This window comes from Enhydra lutris, unplaced genomic scaffold, assembly GCF_002288905.1.
Source record: "Enhydra lutris kenyoni isolate GAN:26980312 unplaced genomic scaffold, ASM228890v2 scaffoldscaffold11, whole genome shotgun sequence".
Taxonomy (NCBI): domain Eukaryota; kingdom Metazoa; phylum Chordata; class Mammalia; order Carnivora; family Mustelidae; genus Enhydra; species Enhydra lutris.
In genome coordinates this window covers 24,655,280-24,680,320 of record NW_019154095.1, presented here as the reverse complement: position 1 = coordinate 24,680,320, position 25,041 = coordinate 24,655,280, and the positions used below count along the sequence as shown (strand labels likewise).

Below are 25,041 nucleotides of genomic sequence, written 5' to 3'. Positions count from 1 at the left end.
ATGGTTTTCCTTCGATTCTGTTCTTCTTAACACCTGAGATATTAAATAATGTTGATCTTTATGGAGTTTCTACTCCATCTTGATTTCCATAATTCTACTGTAACCCTGTTACTGCCTTCCTTTTTTATCTTCCTGTCTTCACTTTTTCTTTCTACCCCCCTAAGGTATGGTTGTATGGTTTAGTGCCTGCTCTTCTGGTCTCTCCACATTCATTCCCTCAGAGCATGCATCCATTCTCTTGCTTTCAACATTCCTGCCAATGTGATGACAACCTATAATAATAATGAGGTTGGTGATAGTCACAACTGACATCTACTGAGCACTTACTTGTGGGTCGTAACCACTCTACATGAATTACACCATTAAATCCTCATAACTCTCAGAGGTACTATTACTAACCCCATTTTAAGAGATGAAGAAATTGAGTTTTTGCCAAATGTCACTTATAAAAGCCAACACAAGCACCCTCTCATCCTATCTCTTTTGGTCATGGCTCTGGGAATTTTTTCAACGTGGCCCAGATTATTAAAAGAAAAAGGGAAGAAGTGTGAAATATTGGAAAAGATGTGATAATAGTATGCAAGGATACTGACCTATCAAATTTTTTGCTATGGTTTTGTTTTCTGAGTTAGTTTTGAGATGGGCCCATCCTGATTCTATGGTGCCACCAGGAATCATAAGTTTAATAATGTCTCCTAAGAGTCTTGAAGCCAACTGGTCTCTAAGTTTTCTACATTATGTAAAGAGTTGCGGCTTGAGTAAGAGAGTTCTGGTATCACTTACACAACCCATCACATTGTTTTGTGCCAGTCGTAGTATATTGATACCCAGTGTTGTGTTTGGACCAGCTCCTGTGCTCCTTATTATGATTGCAAGATGCCCTTCAACAACAACGGGAAACTTTGAAAAAAACAGAAGTATAAGACCTGGAAATCACACAGCACAGCTGAGGCCACACAGCAAGTTTGCACAGGGCAGCAGGACAGGACATGGCGAGCACAGAAGTGTGCACAGGCTAAGGGTTCTGCTTTTATTGGAGCCAGGGGTGAGGGTCTAAGTCTTAGGGAATTTAAAACATACGAGTGCAAATTTAAAGCTCAGGAAGAGAAAAGACAAGTGATCTAAATGGTCAATTATTGAAATCAACCAAGATTACAAAGGAGCCTCAGTGGGGTACGCGGTGGCCTGAGTCTTTATCTAGTCTTGTGGTTGGCAATGTTTTTTTTTTTTTTTGAGATAACCATCTTTTGTCAGTTGCTTGTATTACAAAAAGAAAAGCCAAGGCTCAGGGCTTACACAACATAGGCCAAGTGCTGTCGAATAACCATCCTAGAGTAGAGTACAGTTCTGTTCATCTCATCCCCTGAAATTGCATCTCTCATAACTGGTTCCTGACGTCATGCAAATTTTTCAGCTAGAAAATGACCCCACTGTGCCTTCTCAATCCTGGTTCCCACCACTGTACTGTATGTGCTCTGTGCTCCAAACAACTGGGCCATTCACTGCTGTGAAAAAGCCCAGTCCTCATCTAGCTCCTTGCCTTTGTCCATACTGTTGCCACCATCTTAGCACCAAGCATACAGTGTCTTTGCAGAGATGGTTGATAAATAAATAAGGAATGGATCTCCAGTGGTCTCCAGGATATGCTACACCCCTCCAATTTTCTTCCTCCGGTTTTTCTACCACAACCCCTCCTATTTAATCAAGCCACACTCCTAAATGCTCCACTCTCTTTATTATCCCACAGGCACACCTCAGGCTTTAGAATCTTAACATGTTAACAGACATTTATGCAGGGTCTACTTTGAGGCAAGTACTGCATGGGGTGTGCGTGAAACAAAAATAAATAGGCTACTTATGTTTCTGCCCTGAAAAAGCACACAATTAGCTACAGAATGAGAAAGGCAGGATGCTGGAGGGTGGTGTTTTGTTGGGAGTGTTAACCTGAAAAATAAAACTGTCAGTTATTTTACTAGCAAAAATGGGTTTAGTAGGGACTAACAGGATTACAATTCGGGACATGCAAGCTATGGCAAAACCATGGGCAAGTTTAACAAACAAAAAAGAGGAACATTACTTTGCATGGAAGAAGAAGGAGGCTGGGAGGGGTTATTCTGAACAAAAGTCCATTGCGGGGGGTGGGGGGAGTCCAGGTGATGACGGTTTCTAATGGGCTGAACGACAGCAGTAGAGATCTTGTAGAAGTACCTGGTAGGAGACACAATATACATCTTTCCCTTGCAGGGGCTGGTAATTGATAATTCTTTCATGCTGATGATTCTTCTTTTGGGGGTCTGTAATTGACAATTCTTCCTGTAATTCAAGTTGAGTGGAAAGGCTTCACCTCCTAACTTCCTTTTCTGTCCTCCTTTCTCCATTTTAGTGAGGTTTCCCTTTATTAATACTCACAGAAGCAAATGATGCCCCAGTTTGTCTTAAAGGTTGAAAAACTGCGCCAAGTGAAGAGCGTGGGAAAGAGGATAGGGCAGCATTCCAGGCAGCAGGAGCAAAGAGAGAGCATTCAAACATTTCCAGCTGCTTAGTGTGACTGGAAGGAAGGTGGCAGGGTTAAGTGGTGGGAAAAGAGGCCAGACTGTCAATAGTTTATTAAGTGGTGCCAGGATTTTCCCTCCCAAAAGTAATAGGTAGCCTTTAATAGATTTTAGATAGGGGAATAATCAGCTATTTCTCTAGAAAGATCAGTCGGGTAGCATTATCAGAGATGGTTTGGAAGCGGGGGGGAAATGGAATTTGGCAAGTGAACTATGAACCTGTTGAAGTGATTGGAGCAGGCAGGAGAAATAGTGACTGAGACGGAAAGCCTCTGTAAAAATCCATCCTACACAGACTTCTCTGATTACATTAGTTTCCAACGTCAACCTCCCGCCCCACCTCCACCCAAATTCCTACAGCACTTGTGAAATCTGTGGCCCAAATTTATGCGCTTAATTATATTTTCTTTTACTCCCTACTTGTTTCTTGTACGTTACTCAAGTCTCTAGATAATACAACAGGCGTTTATGGAACTGGAAGGGCTTGTAAATCGTCCGAGGTCCGATAATGCACTCAGTCGCGCAGGGTAGTAAGGCCCAGCTCACAGCTACTAGAACCGGAGGGCTGATTGAGTCATATCACCTTCTTGCTGATCAAACTGTCGCCCTTCTCCTGAGACGGAGCAGGAGGATACCTCAAGAATGGCTCCATTAAAAAAAAGAAGAAAAAGGTTCCATAGCTATTAGGCCCTCTGCGTCCACCAGAGGGCGCGTCTCCCCAGGTTTCCTCACTGAGGGACGCTTGAACATTCGGTTCTCAAGAGCAAATGAACCCTGCTGTATTGAGGCCCTCTGCGGTTGCCGTAGCCCCAGACAGCACACAGGAAGTAGAATTCGAGAGTCGGGTGAAAAAAATACTAGGGACTCAGAGCGGATGGTCCTCTCCTGCAGTTGCGTACGGTTTCAGGGAATCTGCAGTATTATTTTGGGGCCTCCCTCGCCAGTTCGTTCTCCAGTGGAGATATCTGGCCCTTAGCTCTCACGTCTTTACACAGAGTGTCCCCAGAACTATGGCCGAATACTCGTATGTGAAGTCCACCAAACTCGTGCTCAAGGGAACCAAGGCTAAGAGGTAAGGCCAAAGTTTGTGCGGGAGACGCTCTTTTCTGACAGCACTCCGCCCTCGCCTCCTCTCCCCCGTGGAGAATCTCACAGAAGCCTTAGAGAGCTGTAATTCAGGCTCCCAACCTTTAGGCCTGGCCTCTGGTCCTGGATAGACAGATCCTGCGACTCGGTTCCGGGTACCTGTACAGAGCTGGAGAGACGGGCCGCGGGAGATGCGCTCTGACTGTCGCGCCTTCAAAAGGGAGGAGACAGGAGAGCGGAACCAGTAGCCCAGGAACCACAAGTTTGGGTCCCTTGGTAAGGGAACCAAGACCCTCCAGACCTCCGCAGCCTTAGTCTGATGATGTAGATCATAACAATAACTTCCTTTATTAGAGATACTTATTTTCACCATTGTTTCCCTCCCCCCTAAAAAAATCCTTAATTTTAAAATACAGTATGCAGATGTGGATTTTGATAGGGATATGGGCTCAAATCTGGATTCCCACCAGTTGCTAGTTTTGCAATCTGTGCAAGTTCGTTAGTATCCTTGAGCTTACACTGACTCGTTCATTAGGAAAAATTGATGGTACTGTAAAAGAATTATGAGGATTAAATGAGATAACATGTACAGTAAGTAAGTAGAGTCAGTAACAAGAAGCTTGTAGGGGTGATTTATGATGATTAGAGTTTTAGGAAAAGGTATCTGCTCACTCATATCTCCACCTCTCTTTTAACTGGTAGGTCTGCTTAGAGTTGGTTATTCATACAATTATTAAGCATTTCAGCATGTCTCAGTGATAGTTTTCGGTACTTTTAGGTAAGATGAAAGGAAGTGTTAAGGAGCAATTCTGCCTACGGTTCTGGAATCACAAAGAACTTACCCTGAATAAATCCTAAACTTGTACTGTCTGAATTTACAAGAGAGAGGGGAGAGTCATCTTCTGAAAGCTTACATTTGATGAAAATACAAACAAGTGTGCCTTCTTATAATTCTCACAACTATCAATCATTATCAACACACACAGAGCCACTTTCAAGAACTATTCTAACTATTCTTTAACATAATTTTTTTGAACCACTTTGGTTTTTTTTTATTACTGAGATATAATACATATGTCAGAAATTCACCCTATAAAGTACAATTTTGTGGGTTTTAATGTGTTGACAAAATTCAGCACTATCAAGTTGCCAAACATTTTCATCTTGGGAAGGAAATCCCATGATCATTACCAGTCACTCTCCATTCCACTGTTTCCCTAGACCTGGCAACCACTAATCTGATTTCCATCTACATCAGTTTATTCTGCATATTTCATATAAATGGAGTCATATAGTATGCAGTCTTTGTATCTAGCTTCATCCGTGTTGTAGCATGTATTCATACTCTTATTTTTATGGCTGAATAATATTCTATTGTGTAGTGTAGATAAAATGCGTTTTGTTTTTCCATTCATCAGTTGATGGACATTTGGGTTGTTGCCACTTTTTGGTTATTATGAATAATGCTGCTTTGAATATTCTAATAAAATTTTTATGTGGACGTGTGTTTTGATTTCTGATGTTAGGACATTTGTTTTCATTTCTGGTAACTCTGTGTTTAACTTTTCGAAGAACCCAAACTATTTTATTAAGTGGCTATACCATTTTACATTTTCACCAGCAACATACGAAAGTACAGGTCTTCTCTTAATCCTCAAAACAACCTTAAGAGCTTAGTTAAATTATTATCCTCCTTTTATAGGTGAGAAACTGACAGAGTTTAAGTAAATTTTCCAAAAGTCACAGAGCTAAGAAATGACAATATCAAGATTAAAAAGGCAGTCTGACTTCAGAATCTGTTGTCTTAACTATAACACAATGCATACAGGATCAGAAGTGACTTCTCAATATTAGAAAGAAAGTATATCAGTGTACATAACTAAATCAATAATTCGTATATCTATGTACAGCTTAAAAGATTCTTCTAAGATTGCATCTTGAGATACTTAACATCAGATCAATATTTCTGAACTCATCTATATGAATTATCTCCTGCAGTAAGAAGAAAAAGAGTAAAGAGAAGAAGAGAAAAAGAGAAGAAGATGAAGAAACTCAACTTGATATCGTTGGTAGGTTTCCTATACTTTATTCTGAGAAAAGTTAACATTGGTTGAGATGCCTTTAAAAATATTTTCCTACTTAGGGATAAGTAGTTCAAAGAAACTCAAAAGAACTTGTGACCTATGCATAGTTTTCTTAAAGTTTTCAATATTATTTAAAGTTTTATTTATTGCTTTTATTGCCTGGCACAGTAGATGTCACTGATGCCTTTTTTTCATTATCAGGACAAGGCATGGAGAGAAGAAATATAGCTCATTAGACTACCTAATATCCCACAGATCTGGTACATAATTTTAAAGGCCAGATATAGATAAATATTATTAAATATATTTCACCAATTTTCTTTGAACATGTATGCATTTTTAAAAAGATTTTATTTATCTGAGAGAGAAAGAAGAGAGTACAAGCAGGGGAAAAGGTGGAAGAAGCAGACTTACATAGGGCTCAGTCCCAGGACCCCAGGATTATGACCTGAGCCAAAGGCAGACACTTAACTGACCAAGCCACTCAGGCACCCCTGAACATTTACGCATTTTGATTGTAGAAGCCAGTGATAAGTATGTCCCCAAAGGAACAGTAAAAATAACTCACAATAAAAATGATTCTTTTATATATTATGAAATAAATGAAAATCTTAAACAAAGCATCAAGGTAGCCTGGAAAAGCTACCAGAGATAAACTGACCCAAACACATTTAACCAGCCTGCTTTCTGATCCTTTCCACATCTATACTTTAAAGCAACTTGTTCCTCTCTTAAAACATGGCCAGTCACGTTTTGAAATTTCATAAATTTTGGCTCCTTTACATTTTATATGAAATGGGATAAAGATAATATTCTAGAAAAATCTCACCTTTTTTTGAAATAGCAAATCAACAGTTCTAATATTAATGTAAATATCTTGGATAGATATCTAGAGATGGAATTGCTATGTCAACAAATAGGTGGATATTTAGCGATGTAAGTAATCCCAAGAATTTTCTAAGGTGGTTGCACCATTTTATACTCCCACCAAAAAGTAATACAGTTCTGTTATCAATCTTCCCTCTCAGTCTGTGGTTTGACTTTTAATTTGCTTAAATGTTATTTCTCTGAAAGCAAAAGTTAGATTTTTTTTTCAATTATAGTAAAATTGACATACAACATAGTATTAGTTTTAGGTATACAATATAATGACTTGATATATGTGTATAGAAGTTTTTATAAAACCGTATTTATTATTTTTTTTCTATTATGGCTACCACCTTGCATCTTTAATCTGAGAAACTGTTGCTTAACCCCAAGGTCATGAAGAAATTCTTCCACATTTTCTGTAAGAGACTTCAGTTTTAGTTTTTACATTAGATCTGTGATCTATCTGAAATTAATTTTTGGTCTGGAGTAAATTACGGGTCAGGGTTCTTTTTTCATTTTTTCATAATGATATCCACTTGTTCTAGCACCACTGTTGAATAGACTTTTCTTTCTTCATTAAACTGCCTTGATATCTCTGTAAAAAATCAATTGACTTTATATGGGTTGGTATAATTTTCGACTCTGTGTTCCATTGATTTGTCTGTTGTTCTGATACATTTGTGTTGATTACTGTCATTTCATAATGTTTTGAAATCAGGTGAGGTCTTCAGGGTTCATCCATGTTGTAGCATGTGTCAGAATTTCCTTCCTTTTAAGACTGAATAATACTCCATTGTGTGTATATACTGCATTTCATTTAACCATTCATCTTTCAGTGAACACGTAGGTTACTTCACTGTTGGCCTATTGTGAATAATTCTTCTAGGAATATGGGTGTTCAGATATCTCTTCAAGACTTTGCTTTCTGTTCTTTTGGACATATACCTGGAAGTGGAATTGCTGGATCATATGGTAATTCCATTTTTAATTTTGTGAGAACTGTTTTCCATAGTCACTGTACCATTTTACATTCCCACCAGCAGTGCACAAGGGTTTCGATTTCTCCATATCCTCACCAATATTTGTTATTTCTGGTTCTGTGATAGTAGCCATCCTAGTGGGTATGAAATAGTATCTCATTATGGTTTCAGTCTGTATTTCCTCAGTGAAATGCAATATTGAGTAATTTTAATGTGCTCATTGCTCATTTGTGTATCTTCTTTGGAGAAATACCTATTCAAGTCCTTTGCCCATTTTTTGAAATGGGTTGTGTTATTGTTGAGTTTTAAGAGTTCTTTATATATTCTGGATCTTAATCCCTTAAGATATGTGATGTACAAATATTTCCTTCTATTCTGTGTTGTCTTTTTACTCTCTTGATAGTGTCCTGTGATGCACAAAAGTTTTTCTTTTTTTCTTTCTTTTTTTAGAGGGGGAGACGGATGTGGGGGAGGGGTAAAGGGAGAGGGAATCTTAAGCAGGTTCCAGGCCTAGTCCAGAGCCTGACTTGGGGCTCAATCTCACAACCCTGAGATCACTACCTAAGCTGCAATCAAGAGTCAGATTCATAACTGACTGAGGCACCCAGGTGCCCCCAAAGTTATTCATTTTGATGAGTCTAATTGGTCTAATTTTTCTTTTGTTGTTTGTGCCTTTGGTGTCATATCTAAGAAATGATTGCCAAATCCCATTTTGTGAGGTTTCTACCATATGTTTTCTTATAAGAGTTTTATGGTTTTAGCTCTTAAATTTAGGTCTTTGATCCATTTTGAGTTAATTTATATATATGAAATTAGGTAAAAGTCCAACTTAATGTAAGTGAAATTTTACTAATTTTTTGTTGTGTATTAAAAGCCTTTCTTGTTTAGATAAATAGGAAATCTTATGCACTGTGATAAACTCAATTTTTAAAAACTTTGTAATTTGGATGCTTTCAAACTAATACATAAGTAGATAGGAGAATATAATGAATTTTCCATGTGTCCATACCCCCAGCATTCCTTCTTTTGCCAATCTTATTTCACTTACATACTTGCTTACTCTGAGATAATATCCTATCCACAGTTTTTTTCTGGAGAATAAAATTTATTTTAGAGAGAGTGTGTGCATGAGTGGGAGGCGGGACAGAGGGAGAGGGAGAGAATCTCAAGCAGACTCCCTCCCGCCCTACTGCGGGGGCTCAATCCCTGAGATCATGACCCGAGCTGAAATTAAGAGTTGGTTGCTCAATGGGCTGAGCTACCCAGGAGCCCCATTTTTTTTTCTGAAGAATTTTAAAGTATAACAGAATATTATGTCATTCTACCCATATATACATAAATGTGCAGTGCTGATAAAGTCAGTCTCACTCTCTTTCCTTCTGTTTTGCTCTCTTACTTTTTTTTAAGATTTTTATTTATTTATTTGACAGAGAGAGAATACAAGCAGAGGGAGTGGGAGAGGGAGAAGCAGGCTCCCTGCTCAGCAGGGCTCAATCCTGGGACCCTCAGATCATGATCTGAGCCAAAGGCAGATCCTTAACCAACTGAGTCACCCAAGCGCCCTGCCGTCTCTTTTAATACATAAGAGTATATCACTATCAGACCTAATAAAATTATCCAGAGTTCCTAATGTCATCTAATATCTTATTAATGACTGACACATTTCTCCTTTAGCTAATGGACAATTTAGCTTCATAATCAACAGTGAAAATCTGAAAGCTTTTCGTCTAAGATCAAGATTAAGACAAGGATACCTAGTCTTGCTGCTTTTACTCAACATAGTATTGGCAGCCCTAGCCAAAGCAAGTAGGCAAAAAAGAAAGGAAGAAAAGGTATCCAAATCAGAGAGGGAGGAATAAAACTGTCACTATTGGCAGATGACATGATCTTATACATAGAAAACCCTAAAGATTGCACCAAAAAACCATTAGAACTAATAAATGAATTCAGTAAAGTTGCAGGATATAAAATCAACATACAAAAATCTGTTACATTTCTATACATTAATACTTCATTACCAGAAAGAGAAATAAGAAAACTAATCCTATTTACAGTTGTACCAAAGACAACAAAATACCTAGGAATAAATTTAACCAAGGATGTGATAGATCTGTACATTGAAAGTATGACATTGATAAAAGAATTTGAAGAAGACACATATAAATGGAAAGATATTCCATGTTCATTGATCAGAAGAATTAAATTGTTAAAATACTTACACTACCTCAAAGCAATCTACAGATTCAATGCAATCTCTGTCAAAAAAGTGGCATTTTTCACGAATAATGAACAAACAATCCTCAAATTTGTAAGGAACCACAGAAGATCCCAGATAGCTAGCAGTCTTAAGAAAGAAGAACTAGGCTGGAGGTACCACACTTCTGATTTCAAACAATACTACAAAAATACACTAATCAAAACAGTTTGGTATTAGCATAAAAACAATACATAGATCAATAGAACAAAAAGTCCAGCAATAAACTGATGCAATAAACATAGGAGCACATCTATCTTTTCAAATTAGTGTTTTTGTTTTCTTTGGGTAAATACCCAGTAGTGGAATTTCAGGATCATGTAGTGATTCTATTTTTAATTTTGTGAGGAAACTCCATACTATTTTCCACAGTGGTTGCACCAATTTGCAATCCTACAAGGATTCCTTTTTCTCCATGTCATTTCACATCTTCAACACTTATTATTGTCTTATTTTGTTTTGTTTTAGCCATTACAGCAGGTGTAAGGTAGTATCTCATTGTGGTTTTAATTTGCATTTCCCTGATGATTAGTCATGTTAAGCATGTTCTGTGTGTCTGTTGGCTATCTATGTCTTATTTGGAAAAATTTCTGTTCAGGTCCTCGATCAATTTTTTAATTGGATTATTTGCTTTTTTGGGTATTGAGTTGTAAAAGTTCTTTATATAGTTTGAATATTAACTCCTTATTGGATATATCATTTGTAACTAGCTTCTTCCATTCTGTAGGTTGTCTTTGTTTTGTTAATGGTTTCCTTCACTGTGGGAAAGCTTTTTGTTTTGGTGTAGTCTCAGTAGTTTAATTTTGCTTTTGTTTCCCTTGCCAGAGGAGACAGATATAAGAAAAACGTTTCTACGGCTGATGTCAAAGAATTAGGAGGGATACTTCCTGTGTTTTCTCAGAAATTTTATGGTTTCAGGTCTCACATTTAGGTCTTTAATCTATTTTGAGTTTATTTTTGTATATGGTATAAGAAAGGGGTCCAGTTTTCCCAGCACCATTTGTTGAAGATGGTCTTTTCCCCATTCTGTATTCTTGCCTTCTTTGTCATAAATTAATTTACCGTACAAGTGTTGGTTTATTTCTAGACACTCATTTCTGTTCCATTGATCTGTATGTTTGTATTTGTCAGTACCATAATGCTTTGTAGTATATCTTGAAATGTGGGATTGTGATACCTCCAGCTTTATCCTTTTTCAGGATTGCTTTGGCTATTTGGGATCTTTTGTGGTTCCATACAAGTTTTAGGATTATTCTAGTTCTGTGAAAAATGTTATTGGTATTTTGATAGAGCTTGTATTGAATGTGCAGCACGAGTAGGTGGATGGGAGAAATAGGTGAAGGGGAATTAAGAGTACACTTATCTTGATGAGCACTGAGAAATGTATAGAATCGCTGAGTCATTATATTATACATATGAAACTAATATAATACCATTTGTTAATTATATTTGAATTAAAATGAATTAAAAAAGAAACCCATTTCTGTTCATGTATATAGAATGCTCATATTGTTTCTAATCTAAAATCATGGTTAAGAATACTGTCCTAGACCACAAAAAAAACCGAAATCTTGCCATTTGCAACATGATGAGCTAGAGAGCATTATGTTAAGTTAGAAAAAAATAAATACCATATGATTTTCACTCATATGTGGAAGTCAGGAGACAAAACAGATAAACATAGGAAAAAAGAGAAAGAGAGAGAGAGAGAGACAAACCAGAAAACAGACTCTTAATTACAGAGAACAAACTGAAGGTTGCCAGAGGGGAGGTGGGCTTGAAAATGGGTTAAATGGGTGAAGGATATTGAGGACTGCACTTAATGTGATAAGCAGAGTGTTATAAGTGATGAATTACTAAATTCTGTACCTGTAATTAATATTACGCTGGATGTCAACTAACTGGAATTTCAGTAAAAACTTGAAAAAAATTAAAAAAGAATACTATGTTAGAAAGTCTTTTGGGGGGTGCCTGGGTGGCTCAGTGGGTTAGGCATCTGCCTTGGTTGGGGTCGGGTCATGATCCCAGGGTCTTGGGATTGAGCCTCGCGTTGGGCTGTTTGCTCAGTGGGGAGCCTGCTTCCCCCCTCTCTCTGCCTGCTGCTCTGCCTACTTGTGATCTCTCTCTCTGTCAAATAAATAAAATCTTTAAAAAAAAAAAAGTCTTTGGAGGGATATGTAAGGGACAGGTTATAATAGTCATTGCCTCTAGAAAGCAGTCATGGATGGCTGGGGAGGAAATCAAAGAGACTGTTCTCCATCATTTTGTGCCTTCACATGCACTGCTTTTTTATATTTTGAAAAGAATGTAATCTTGATTTTGGGTGTTGGTCACCTATATCGATATATACTGACATGCAAATGAATGTATGTAAAATGGATGAAATCTGTATAAGGTTCATAGTTTGTATAAAGGATAATTTCCTGGTTTGGACAGTGTACTATAATTATGTAAGATATTACCACAGGGAGAAGTGAATAAAGGACATATGAGATCTCTCTGTATTATTTCTTATAACTGCAAAATAAAAAGTTTTTAAAAATAAGTTATAACAACAAGAACAACAAATAAGAACCTTGTGTCAAATCTAAAATTAAATTTAAAATATTGATTTTATTTTTTAGGAATCTGGTGGACAGTAACAAATTTTGGTGAAATATCAGGAACCATAGCAATTGAAATGGATAAAGGAACCTACATACATGCACTTGACAACGGACTTTTTACACTGGGAGCTCCACATAAAGAAGGTTTGTGTCTAGTAGAAACAGTGGAAGGGAAAAGACCACTTAAAGTATGTATTTTAGGGATGCCTGGGTGGCTCAGTCAGTTAAGCGTCTGTCTTTAATTCAGGTCAGGATCCCAGGCTCCTGGGATCGAGTCCTATATAGGGCTCCTTGCTCAGCAGAGAGCCTGCTTCTCCCTCTGCCTGCTGCTCCCTCTGCTTGTGCTCTCTCTCTGTCTCTCTCAAATAAAATTTTATAAAAAACATTTTAAAAAGCGTATATTTTATGACAGTCATTCACTTAGGCCAAATTCTAACATCTCAAGTATAGTACAAGGAATAAATCCATTGCATGGATCCACTCCTTTTTTCCTTCCTTAATATTTACCAATTATTGGCAAATCCCTCTTTCCATTATAAGCCTGTGAAAACATTCTTTATGGTTCCAGAAAAGTATCAATTGAAATCAAAAGCAACATAAATAATTGAATTGAAAAAAAAAATTGAATTGAAAGGGAAACATAGTTGAGTCAAAGATTTGATATCTTTATTCTTTAGACCTTTTGCCAAAACTAACCTGGAACATTATTAACAGTTTGAAGTTTTGTTATCCCTTCTGGTCCACCAGAATAAGCACTAATGAGACGTGAAGTAATCAGAAGATAAAAAGCAGTATCTTTAAGTATGAATGACCATCCCTTGAATAAGTTACAGCATTTAGTTTTTTAAATATTAAATGCTGGGGTGCCTGGATGGCTCAGTCGTTAAGCGTCTGCCTTCAGCTCTGGTCATGATCCCAGGGTCCTCGGATTGAGCCCCGCATTGGGCTCCCTGCTCGGCGGGAAGCCTGCTTCTCCCTCTCCCACTCCCCCTGCTTGTATTCCCTCTATCACTGTTTCTCTCTCTGTCAAATAAATAAACAAAATCTTTTAAAAATAAATAAATATTAAATGCTTGTTTATATACCGAGTGCATTTTAAAACAAAAAGAAAATATAAGTGATTAAGCATCATGCTGACTTACCTATTAAGTATGTAAAACTAACACTGTAGTTATAAGAAGATAAAGTAGAACTTGATACTCTAATCTGAATAGTGTATTATGATTATATCAAAATATTATAGTATTCTTATATTTAATTTTAAAAGAAAAACTTTTTTTTTAAAGATTTTTTTTTTTTAATTTATTTAACAGAGAGATACACAGAGAAGGAACACAAGCAGGGGGAATGGGAGAGGGAGAAGCAGACTTCCCACCAAGCAGGGAGCCCAATGTGGGATTCGATCCCAGGACCCTGGGATCATGGCCTGAGCCGAAGGCAGACGCTTAATGACTGAGCCACCCAGGTTCCCCAAAAGAAAACTTTTTTTAAAGCTGAAGATTATTTTTATGTGTATATTGGTAACAAATGTCAAATTTATTTTAAAATATTTTTTTCCTCTATAGTTGATGAAGGCCCTAGTCCTCCAGAGCAGTTTACAGCTGTCAAATTGTCTGATTCCAGGTAAGTAAGTTGAACTATAATTAATCACCTTTTATTTTTTTTAATTTAATTTTATTTACTGAAAATTTTCTATATATAGCTAATTAAGTAAGCTAACTTAAGTTCACAGACCAATTTTGATGTAAAAAGCAAAATAATCTTTTTGAAAGTATATTTTGTGACATTTTAAAAATATGACATTTATATATGCTATATTTAGGTATTATTAAATTTCATTTGTAACAACTGTGTCTTTGAAAGAGAATGAAAGCAGGGCACCTTGGTGGCTCAGTTGGTTGAACCTTCAGTTCAGGTCATAATCCTGGAGTCCTGGGATCAAGTCCCACATCAGGCTCTCTGCTTAGCAGAGAGTCTGCTTCTCCCTCTGACCCTATCCTTCTCATGCTGTCTCTCTCTCTCTCTCTCTCTCTCATTCTCTCTCTCTCAAATAAGTAAAATCTTAAAAGAAAAGAGAGAGAATGAAAGCTCCAAATAAAAACATACCCTATGATTCCTACCAATATATAATACTAGACTAGAAAAAAATGAGTATTAATAATGTCACAGACCAAATAAGATTAGAAAGATCATGCAAAGAAAATAGACATAAGACAAAACCTGGTTTGATGTTACTATGATACATAAACTCACTTGTCAGAAGTCAAGAGATAAACAAAAAAAAGAATAAAGGAATATTATTAAAATTATTAAAATCAGTAAAGAATGTTACATAGTCATGAAGACCAAAAGAATATTCTGTTTTTACAATCATTTTATAAGCTGACCTTTTTTATTCTCACAGTGCCAAAGTATAGAATGATACTTTGGGTAGTGCATAGAGAAATTGAATTTCAGTATGCTAATAATTGGCTGCATCAACATGATAATGATTTGTATTATATGATCATTAACCTGTAGATGAATATAAAATCAATCCTTGGCATCACAAGGGACTGGGTAAGCTAAAAGTTAAGAATCATATCTTTTTCTTTAAAAAACATCACATGAAGATTATCATTCCTCTACTCTGAGTGGCCAATAAGTACAGTGAAAGACTTTTTTAACTTTTTTATTTTTTTAATATTTTATTTATTTATTTATTTACTTTGGAGAGAGCAAGTGAGCACTGGGCGGGGGTTAGGGAGAGGGAGAAGCAGACTCCCTGCTGAGTGGGGAGCACAGAGCCCACTATGGGGCTTGTGGGGCTCTATCCCAGGACCACAAGATCACTTGAAGTCAGTGTCTAAAGTCAGACACTGAACTGACTGAGCCACCCAGGTGCCTGAGAGACTTTTAAAGAATAAAAGCAGAAGAAAATCAATAAACTCAAACTTCTTTACAGTTGAAAACAAAAGATATAAAATAGGCAAATGAGGAAAATATTTGCAACAGCATTAACAGCAATGAGTTTTTATTCTTTGTACGTACAGGATTCATAACTCTAAGGAAAACAGTAAAATACCAATAGAAAAATGGACAAAAAGATAAAACCTAAAAAGGAAAGGAAGTGCAAATGTCACTTTACGATGGTTAGGAGATAAATTAAATAGGATACTATTTTTCCTGTATCTGATATTCTAATTTTTTCTTAAAAAAGGCATAATGTTAATAGATCCATGGTGAAATGATAACTCTCCTGATTTGAGGTGTGAATGTTAAGTTGATACAGAGGAAAGCAGTTTGATACCATGTAATAGGAGCTTTATAAGTACAATATAAAATTATATAAATAGAACTACACTGTCCAATATGGTAGTCACTAGCCACATATCACATGGCTTTTGAAAATTTGGACTATGGCTAGCCTGGATTTTTATACACACACATTATTTTTATGTTCCATATTTAATTTTCTTGCTCTCAGTTTTTAACATTTCCTTTTTGTTAATCTAAAGAATTGCCCTGAAATCTGGCTATGGAAAATACCTAGGTATTAATTCAGATGGACTTGTTGTGGGGCGTTCAGATGCAATTGGACCAAGAGAACAATGGGAACCAGTCTTTCAAGATGTAAGTGCTATTATTGTTCATAAAAGCTTCTTGTCAATGTAAGATAGTCTTTAATATTCAGTGAGAATATATAGTCTAAAAAAAAAAACAGAAGTACAGTGCAATAATATAACCCACTTAATTGAAGAAAACCAATATGAACTCATAACCTTAAAAAGGTCTTGAAAATCAGTGCAACACAGCAAAAGAAATAATCAAACAAAGTGAAAAGACAAACTATAGGATGAGAAAAAATATTTGCAAACCATTTTTCTGATAAGGGGTTAATATCCAAAATATATAAAGAGCTGATACAACTCAATAGCAAAGAAACAAATAACCCAATTAAAAAATGGGCAAAGACCTTTTTCCCAGAAAAGATATATGAAAGGCCAACAGGTACATGAAAAGATGCTCAACATCACTAGTCATTAGAGAAATGCAAATCAGAAGCACAGTAAGGTATCACTTCATACCTGTTACAATGGCCCTCTTCAAAAAGATGAGATAAATGCTAGGAGGATGTGGAGAAAAGGGAACCTTCATGCACTGCTGGTGGGAATGCAAACTGATGCAGCCACTGTGGAAAATAGTATGGAGGTTCCTCAAAAAATTAAAAATAGAATTATTGTTAGATCCAACAATCCCACTTGTGAAAATACATCCAAAAGAAACCAAAAAAACTAACTTAAAACAATACTTGCACCCCAAGTTCATACTGGCATTACTTTTAAGAGTAACTATGGAAATAATCTAAATGTCCACTGATAGATAAATGGATAAAGAAGTTGTGTTATATATATATGCAATGGAATATTGTTCTGCCATAAAAGATGAGTAAATCTTGCCATTTACAACAACAAATGGACCTTGCTAAGTAAAATAAATCAGAGAAAGACAGACAACTGTATGATCTCACTTATATATGGATCTTAAAAACAAAACAAAACAAAACACAACTCAGAAAAAGACATCAGACTTGTGGTTGGTTACCAGAGTAGCAGGTGTTGGGATTAGGAATTAGAGGAAGAAGGTGGTCAAAAGGTACAAACTTCCAGTTACAGGATAAATATAAGTGCCATGGATATAATGTATAACATGATTACTTCAGCTAACTCTGCTGTATGATATACAGGAAAGTTGTTAAGAGACTAAATCCTGAGTTCTCATCACAAGGAAAAAAATCGTTTTCCTTTTATGCTTTCTTTTTGTTGTTAACTGCATGAGATAATGGATGTTAACCGAAACTTATTAAGATAATTATTTCACAGTAAGTGTTAAGCCAAATCATTATGCTATACACCTTAAATTTACGCAATGATTATGTCAATTATATCTCAGTAAAACTGGGGGAGGAAATAGTGCAAAAAAGTAGCAGTAGTACCTCTGCCCACCATCATTTCTGTCCAAAACTCTCTGACGTTGATTCTTGAAGTTCTGAGCAGTAAATTCAAAAGCACCAAAAGCTAGCTCTTATAAATTTTTATATTTTCTAATTATGAAGAAAATCTTACTTAAAACACTATTATTTGAGTAAATTACTATGCATTATATAATTTTTTATTATCTTTAAAAGCTGATTATTTTTCAAACAGAACTAATTCAGTTATATCCTCAATTGATCTTTAAGGCTGAAGGAAACAATGCTATTTCATCTAGTTAGAATTTAGTCCTACTAATAGTATATACTAAAAATATTTATTGGGTTATTTTTGAGTAGTAAGATTATAGGTGATTTTGGTTTTCTTTTCTGTATGTTTTTTTATTTTCTGTATTTTCTCCAAATTCTCTTTACTGATTACTTTTACAGTTGGGGCTAAGGGGCAGAATTCATTTCATTCTCAAGACTTAAGAATTCTTTTACAGGGGCGCCTGAGTGGCTCAGTGGGTTAAAGCCTCTGCCTTTGGCTCAGGTCATGATCCCAGGGTCCTGGGATCGAGCCCCGCATCAGGCTCTCTGCTCGGCGGGGAGCCTGCTTCCTCCTCTCTCTGCCTGCCTCTCTGCCTACTTGTGATCTCTGTCTGTCAAATAAATAAATAAAATCTTAAAAAAAAAAAATTCTTTTGCAGTAGTCTTGTAACTTTTTTGCTATTTTTTATATAGGGGAAAATGGCTTTATTGGCCTCAAATAGCTGCTTTATTAGATGCAATGAAGCAGGTGATATAGAAGCAAAGAGTAAAACAGCAGGAGAAGAAGAAATGATAAAGGTAATTGTGATCTATTTTGTTCTTTTTTATAAATTGCTTTCTTCTTAATTTTTCTATGACTAATACATGTCACATATATGATGTGACCATATCTCTTAATAATGTTCAATAGTCATTTGCTATTACTTTAAAGATGTAATGCATAGTTTTTTATACTATGCTCCAAATAAACTTTATTATAAAAAGCTTAATTATAAATCCTATAACCGATGGCTTATTTGTACCAGGTGTTAGAGAAATTATTATATCTTACCTCCATGTATTAGTACCTTTTTCTGAGTAGTTCCACATGCTTTTTAGTACTCTATTTTTTTTTTTTGCTTGCTTGCATTTTAAAATTTAATAGATATGTTCACATGGTTCAAAATTTTAAAAATATAAGCATATAAAGACATGACTCCCATCCTTCTCTAGCCTACCAGTTCTTAATAAAAATATATGTTTATAATTTTCTACTTTTTTACAATAAAGTTAGGCTCCTGCATATACTCCTTTAGACCTTTATTTTCTTTTTTTCCTTAATGTTTTTATCTTGGAGATTTTCCCTTATCAATTACTATGCAGAAAATTTTCTCTTTTTTAATAGCTATATAATATTCCATTTTAGGGATATGCCTTAATTTATTTAGTCAGTTCCTCATAAATGCTGATTTAGGTTACTTCCAGTCTTTTGCTCTTAGAACCAGTGCTGTAACACAAAACTTTAGATATGCATCATTCTGTAGGTGTACAGGTATATCTGAGGAAAAAGTCCCCAAAACAGAATTACAAGGTAATTATGTAATTATAATCACATTAAAAAAAACCACACACACAAACCAAAACAGAAGCCAGTAGCTGCGTACTCTGCTGAATGTGACTCCTGCACTCTTCTTGAATCTTTTTTAATTCCTGTGAGGTACCTGTTATCTTAACTTTACTGATGAGGAGAGAGACTTTGAGCCTCCTTATATCCTCACCTGCTATAGTCATCATGAAACTCACACAGCTAGATCGGATAGAGACAGGATGTGTACCCAGACCCAGCTGACTGGAAACTACTCTGACACTCCATACCATACTTCTTGTCATTAGAAAAGATCAGGTCATTAGAAAAATGCTGGTGGATTTCTCACTTACCTAAAAGTATGATTTTTGAAGACAATGCAAATAAAGTGCAGCATTTTGTACTTTTATGGGGGGAAAAAAACTGTGGTGTATTTAATTATAACTGTTTTCATATGATGTATCTGTCACATTTCCCAAGGGTCTGTTTGGTTAGTCAAGTACCTGGAAGCTCTGAGCAGTGATAATCCAGAACTCCTTCTACCTTGCATTTTACTTCATTGGCTCTGCTAATCTGAATCAGCCATGCACCTTTGTAGACTATCAAGACACATTACCTCCTGCCAAAAGTAGTATTGTCACAGACCCTGGACAGTAGTAATTTCCCCAGGTCTGCTAGGACTCTGCTACCCAAACTTGTCACACAGGTAACACTAGGACATGCCTCATTGGTCAGCACTTTCTAAGAAGCCTTGGAATTGGACTCTGAGCCACAAAGATGACTTTGGAGATGTAAATCCTTGGAGATGTAAATTCTGTCCTCTGTGTTGCAGATTGCCAGTTCCTGAGGACTGAATTATGTCCACTTCCTGTCCGACTCAGTAGATCTTACTTGCTATATCAGTTTATGGCATTGATAGTAATTATCTGTCACAACTTAGGAGGATACAAGGAAGAATTAAAAGGAGTGGATTCCAATTAAGTGAAAGTACTCTGTGTCATGTTAAAAGTTTAAATGGATTTGGGAATAGCTATGCAAATTAAAATAGCTATCTTAAACTTTCAGTGTTATAAAAAATAAAAATATGATAATTGGAATATTTACTTTGAGGCCAAACTAATTAAATTATTGCCTAATTGGTCAGCAGGACCTGATCTATAAAATGTTTTTCAAATAATTTTGTCTTTTATATCTGATGCAAAGGCTCTAGAGAAACATAACCGATTATTTATATAAATTATACATATATATAAATAAAAACATATCTAGAACCTGTCTTTTTCTGAATTTGATTGCTAAGTTGTTTTCTTCGTTTGCATAAGAAATCACCTACAGGGTTCTTAGGAAATAAGTAAAGTGGGGAAGAGGGGAAATAGATGTATAATCTGTTGGGTTCTCTATTGTCCAGATTAGATCCTGTGCTGAAAGAGAAACTAAGAAAAAAGATGATATTCCAGAAGAAGACAAAGGAAATGTTAAACAGTGTGAAATCAATTACGTGTATGTATTCTTTTCCTTTTAGACCCTACAGATTTGGCAACAAAGTACTCCTCAAGACCCGTAAAATAAAATAACCCAAAGGACAAGGGGCAGCATAAAATAGACTCTAGGACAAAGAACAATACTAAATGCTTTTCTTTTCACAGAGCTTCACTTTTCCTAATTACCCTGCTGACTTTCAAAGCTAAAGTCACTTGGGTTAGTCTTTTCTCCTTATTCATTAATAGAATGACTATAGCTTATCACTACATAATTCCAACCAAATGTTGTCCCACAGGCAGGATTCAGGGACTCCAGCCAACATGCCTTAGTGGAACTGGGGCTTTGTAGTTTGCTGCCCAAACAACTGCCCTCTTCATGGAAGAACACCAAGGTCATCTTTGCAGTTGAAAAGCTGTATGTTTTTAAAGAAATACAATAGTTTTGTTTTTTTTAAATAAATGAAAAACTTTAGAAATATTTGTAAATTCATGAGTAAACATGTATAATCAAAGTTTGAGATGATTTTCAAGAAAGGCATTTTCTTAACAGAAAGAAATTTCAGAGCTTCCAAGACCACAAACTTAAAATAAGTAAAGAAGACAGTAAAATTCTCAAAAAGGCCCGGAAAGATGGATTTTTGCATGAAACACTTCTGGACAGGTAGGTATATTTTTACTTTTTTATAACTATTTTCAGGATCCAATAGAAATGGCATATATATAATCAGTGTTCTTTTTCAAATACTACCGTTCTTAAATTTTTGTCTCCTAATTTATGAACATAGTAATATTACCTAAAAAGGACATCGTAAGTCTAGGAAAAGATCACCCAAGAAACAATATCTAGTAGTAGCCAAATTCCAAAAACTTATATATTTTGTTATAAGGCATTCAGATTTGACTAAAACCCCTTCATAAATTTATTTAACATCTTTTCATAACTATTAGAAGGGCTAGAAAGAAGTAGTTTAATTTAAAAACTCAGTGGGTTCTAGTAGAATAGTACAGGTTCCTAAAAATGAGAAAAAAACAGATCAGTTTAAAAATTACTAAGTATAAAATAAAATAAAATTGAAGCATTTTCATTAAGTTGAATCTAGCAGTGTACAGGATATTTATCATAGCACATTGTTAATATTTATCTAATACTATTCTTAGGTAAGTAATGTCTTAGATCTATAACAAAAAAGTGGGTAGAGAGGTTTAGCTGTAAGTTTATAACCATAAATAAGTGCCAGATTGAAAAAGAATTTGGTAATCTGCCACTCCTTCAAGTCCTATGTTGCAAAATTAGTCCTAAAACATTTCTTCACACTACTGATAAAGATAATGCTTCATCATATTTCTTCTTAACTAGTTGATCAACTTGATACCAGAAGTTAGTAAGTGATACAAGAATTTTCCCTGCTGAACAAAGCATGTATTTAGTTTTAAGAAATCAAGAATAGGATGTTAAAAAAAAAAAAATCAGGATATGGACACAAAAGAAATAAGTTGTATGTCTTGTTAACTTTTATCACTCATGAAAATAGAACATTGCCACCCTGTTAAATAGAAGTTTAGGGCATGCTTAAATTCAGAGGCAATTAAAATTGCTGTTGTGGATTGAAAAAGCTCTTAGGCAACATTTCTTAAAGATTATGAAAGACTTTCATAAGAGTAGAATGTATTTAGTATGAAACAATATTGAAAAGTTAATTTTAATTAAAATATTTTAAAGTAAGTAGTATGGCAATAACCAAAATTGAAAATACAATTTCTGAGTGTGCGCATGTATTTAATAGGTGACTATATATGGCATGTGTTACATAATTTTTATTTGTCTTTGTTTAAACAGGAGAGCCAAATTGAAAGCTGATAGATACTGCAAATGACCAGAATTGTGTTTCTTTCTTCTCCTATTTGTTTTTTTCTGAATAAAATAATCAGTGGAAGTGTTTTTATAGAGCTCTTGGGCTGTTCAGGAGTTACTGCTGAACTAGAGCTAGTTTAAACAAGATTAATCAAGTTTAATCGAGAGTCCCCAAGGGTTTACTTTTTAGTTAACTGTAGTGTTTCACATGGAATTGAAACAGAGTACACACTGAACATACCATAGAATCTTTTCTCTTTTCTAGGTTTTCTGTCATAAAGCAAGAGATGATACTCTGTGAACCCTGTGTGTCTTGTGCAGCTTATGGGATCTCTTATTGCTTTACAGTCTTACTTTATACCACTGATGCTTAATTAGGACCTTTAAATGGAAGTTAGAAGCTCCCAATCCAGTCAACAAGGCTTTGATTCTGCCTCCTAAATCCAAATCACACAAGCCAAACAGATATCAAACAAAGTGGGTGGGAAGAGAGAAAGAAATCAGGTATTAGGCAGTAGGATGGGAATAAGAAACATTACAAGAGAAGTAGGCTCTGAACGGTGAATAATAAGAAAATTGGGAAAATTCCCTACGTAGAGACAGGATTGGATGAGAATGGAGCTATTAAAGAGGTACAGATACTATACATTGCTGAGGTCTGCTATGCTGAGACACTTTTATTCCTAGCCTGTATCTCTCTGAATTCCTGAACACAGTATTCCAGATGTCACCTGACCCTGTGAGTGTTCCAGAATGCAGGTTGTATATCAGATGCCTGGGCTCCACCCCTGGGAATTCTGCTTCAGAAGGACTGAGTCTGGCTGATGCATCTCTATGTTTTTATGATTCCCCGTGGATGATGCACAGCCAGGGCTGAGACCTGGCCTAAGTGCCAGACCTGTCTAGTTCTCAGCCATTGTATTCCATTGGTCACTAGCTCTGGAGTTAGACAGCCACTCTCCAGCAAGTAAGGTAAGCTTACCAGTAGCAACCTTATAAAGGAGCTCTTGCTGTAAATCTAGTCCTAAATTGTCATTCCATTTCAGTAGCTGGTTATCCCCCACCCCCCCATCTTGTGTTCTTCTTCCTCTGATCCTTAGGCTAGGAACATGCTTACTACTTAGACAGCTGAAAACAGTGGTTCTCAACCGGGGACCAGTGTGGCTCTAAGGGGTTGTCACAGCTGAGAGAAGAGGTGCTACTGGCATTTAGGGTTACAGACTGGGAATGCTGCTTAACATCCCACAAGGCACAGGACAGTACCCCCCCATAAGAAAAAATTTTCCAGCCCAAGATAGTAACTGCCAAGTTTCTGACACCTGCCCTTGGACTTAGTCTGTTTCTTGCTTTTGTCAGCTCCCAGCCCCTAAAAATAAATAGTAGTTCAAATTTATATATGTAAGAATTACCTGAGGTACCTGTAGATTTTCAAGAATCATCCATAAAGATGCCAGCTTAGCAAGTCTAGGATTGTGTCCTAGAATTGACATTTTAACTAGCACTCAATGTAATTCTGAAGCAAATGATCTGAAATATACTTTGAGAAACACTACCCTCAAGAGATTGAAGTCTTGCCTCCAACACTAGCTCAGTTCCTGAGACCATCTGCCAGCTGACTGATTTCCCTGGAACAAGCATTCATTCTATCTGCCTCAATTTCAGAACATAGTGTATTCCTGGATTCCCTGTCACCATGCTCACCCTCAAGCTCCCCCAGGTCTTGTCCTTTTCAGAGAGCAAAACTAATTTCAGGTCCTGATACCTGGGAAGATAGATTAAAAATATGCACTGCCTGCCCTTTGGAGTTTATGCGCTACTGAAGGAGGAGAGCAAGAAAAAATCACAGGTAATAGATAAGTGTTCTTCCCAATTTCTATCATTACACTTGACTCCAACCCTCATTATAGCACTGAAGGTAATCTGGCAGAGTGACAGGAGTCAAGAATAATATATCTAAATATTGTCGTCTGGTCCACATTTTTCTTCTTGTACAAAAGGATGTCATGAAACTTGTTTAAAGCACTGTCAAAGTCAAGATGGATTCTGGTCAAGAATTCCCCTGATTTACCAGTCCCGTAGCCATGTCAAAAAGGCTTTATATAGGGACGCCTGGGTGGCTCAGTTGGTTAAGCAGCTGCCTTCGGCTCAGGTCATGATCCCAGCGTCCTGGGATCGAGTCCCACATCGGGCTCCTTGCTTGGCGGGGAGCCTGCTTCTCCCTCTGCCTGCCATTCTGTCTGCCTGTGCTTGCTCTCTCTCCTTCTCTCTCTGACAAAAAAAAAAAAAAAAAAAAAAAAAAAAAAGGCTTTATATATGATAAAAAACAATAACCAAAGAAAAAGTTCCCCTATACCTATATTTTTTTGACTGCTCACATTTCAGATCATTTCAGTTGTTCTTTTCTTCAAGTTTACTGACTCTTTTTTATCGTCTCCAAATTGCTGTTACACACATCTATTGATTTTTAAATCTCAAGACATTATTTTTCATTTCTAGAATCTATTTGATCCTATTGTTGTTAATAGATTCTATTTCTGCTGAAATTTCCTATCCATTTACTGCTTTCCTATCCATTTATTTCTTTGTTTTTGGATAGAGTTACAATAGCTTCTTAAAAATTCTTGTCTACTGGGCACCTGGGTGGCTCAGTGGGTTAAAGCCTCTGCCTTCGTTTCTGGTCATGATCCCAGGGTCCTCGGATCGAGCCCTG

At 36.2% G+C, this 25,041-nt stretch overlaps 1 protein-coding gene across 1 annotated transcript; it reads left to right on the top strand.

The window, feature by feature from the left end:
- The first annotated feature begins 3,409 nt into the window (after positions 1 to 3,409).
- Positions 3,410 to 24,468, top strand: LOC111144451 (FSHD region gene 1). Its single transcript, XM_022498769.1, has 9 exons — positions 3,410 to 3,624; positions 5,637 to 5,707; positions 12,451 to 12,576; positions 13,998 to 14,055; positions 15,930 to 16,044; positions 18,128 to 18,232; positions 20,407 to 20,498; positions 21,030 to 21,140; positions 22,317 to 24,468. The coding sequence occupies exons 1-9, from the start codon at positions 3,563 to 3,565 to the stop codon at positions 22,351 to 22,353; spliced, it is 777 nt and encodes a 258-aa protein (XP_022354477.1). The 5' UTR covers positions 3,410 to 3,562; the 3' UTR covers positions 22,354 to 24,468.
- Positions 24,469 to 25,041: the final 573 nt, after the last annotated feature.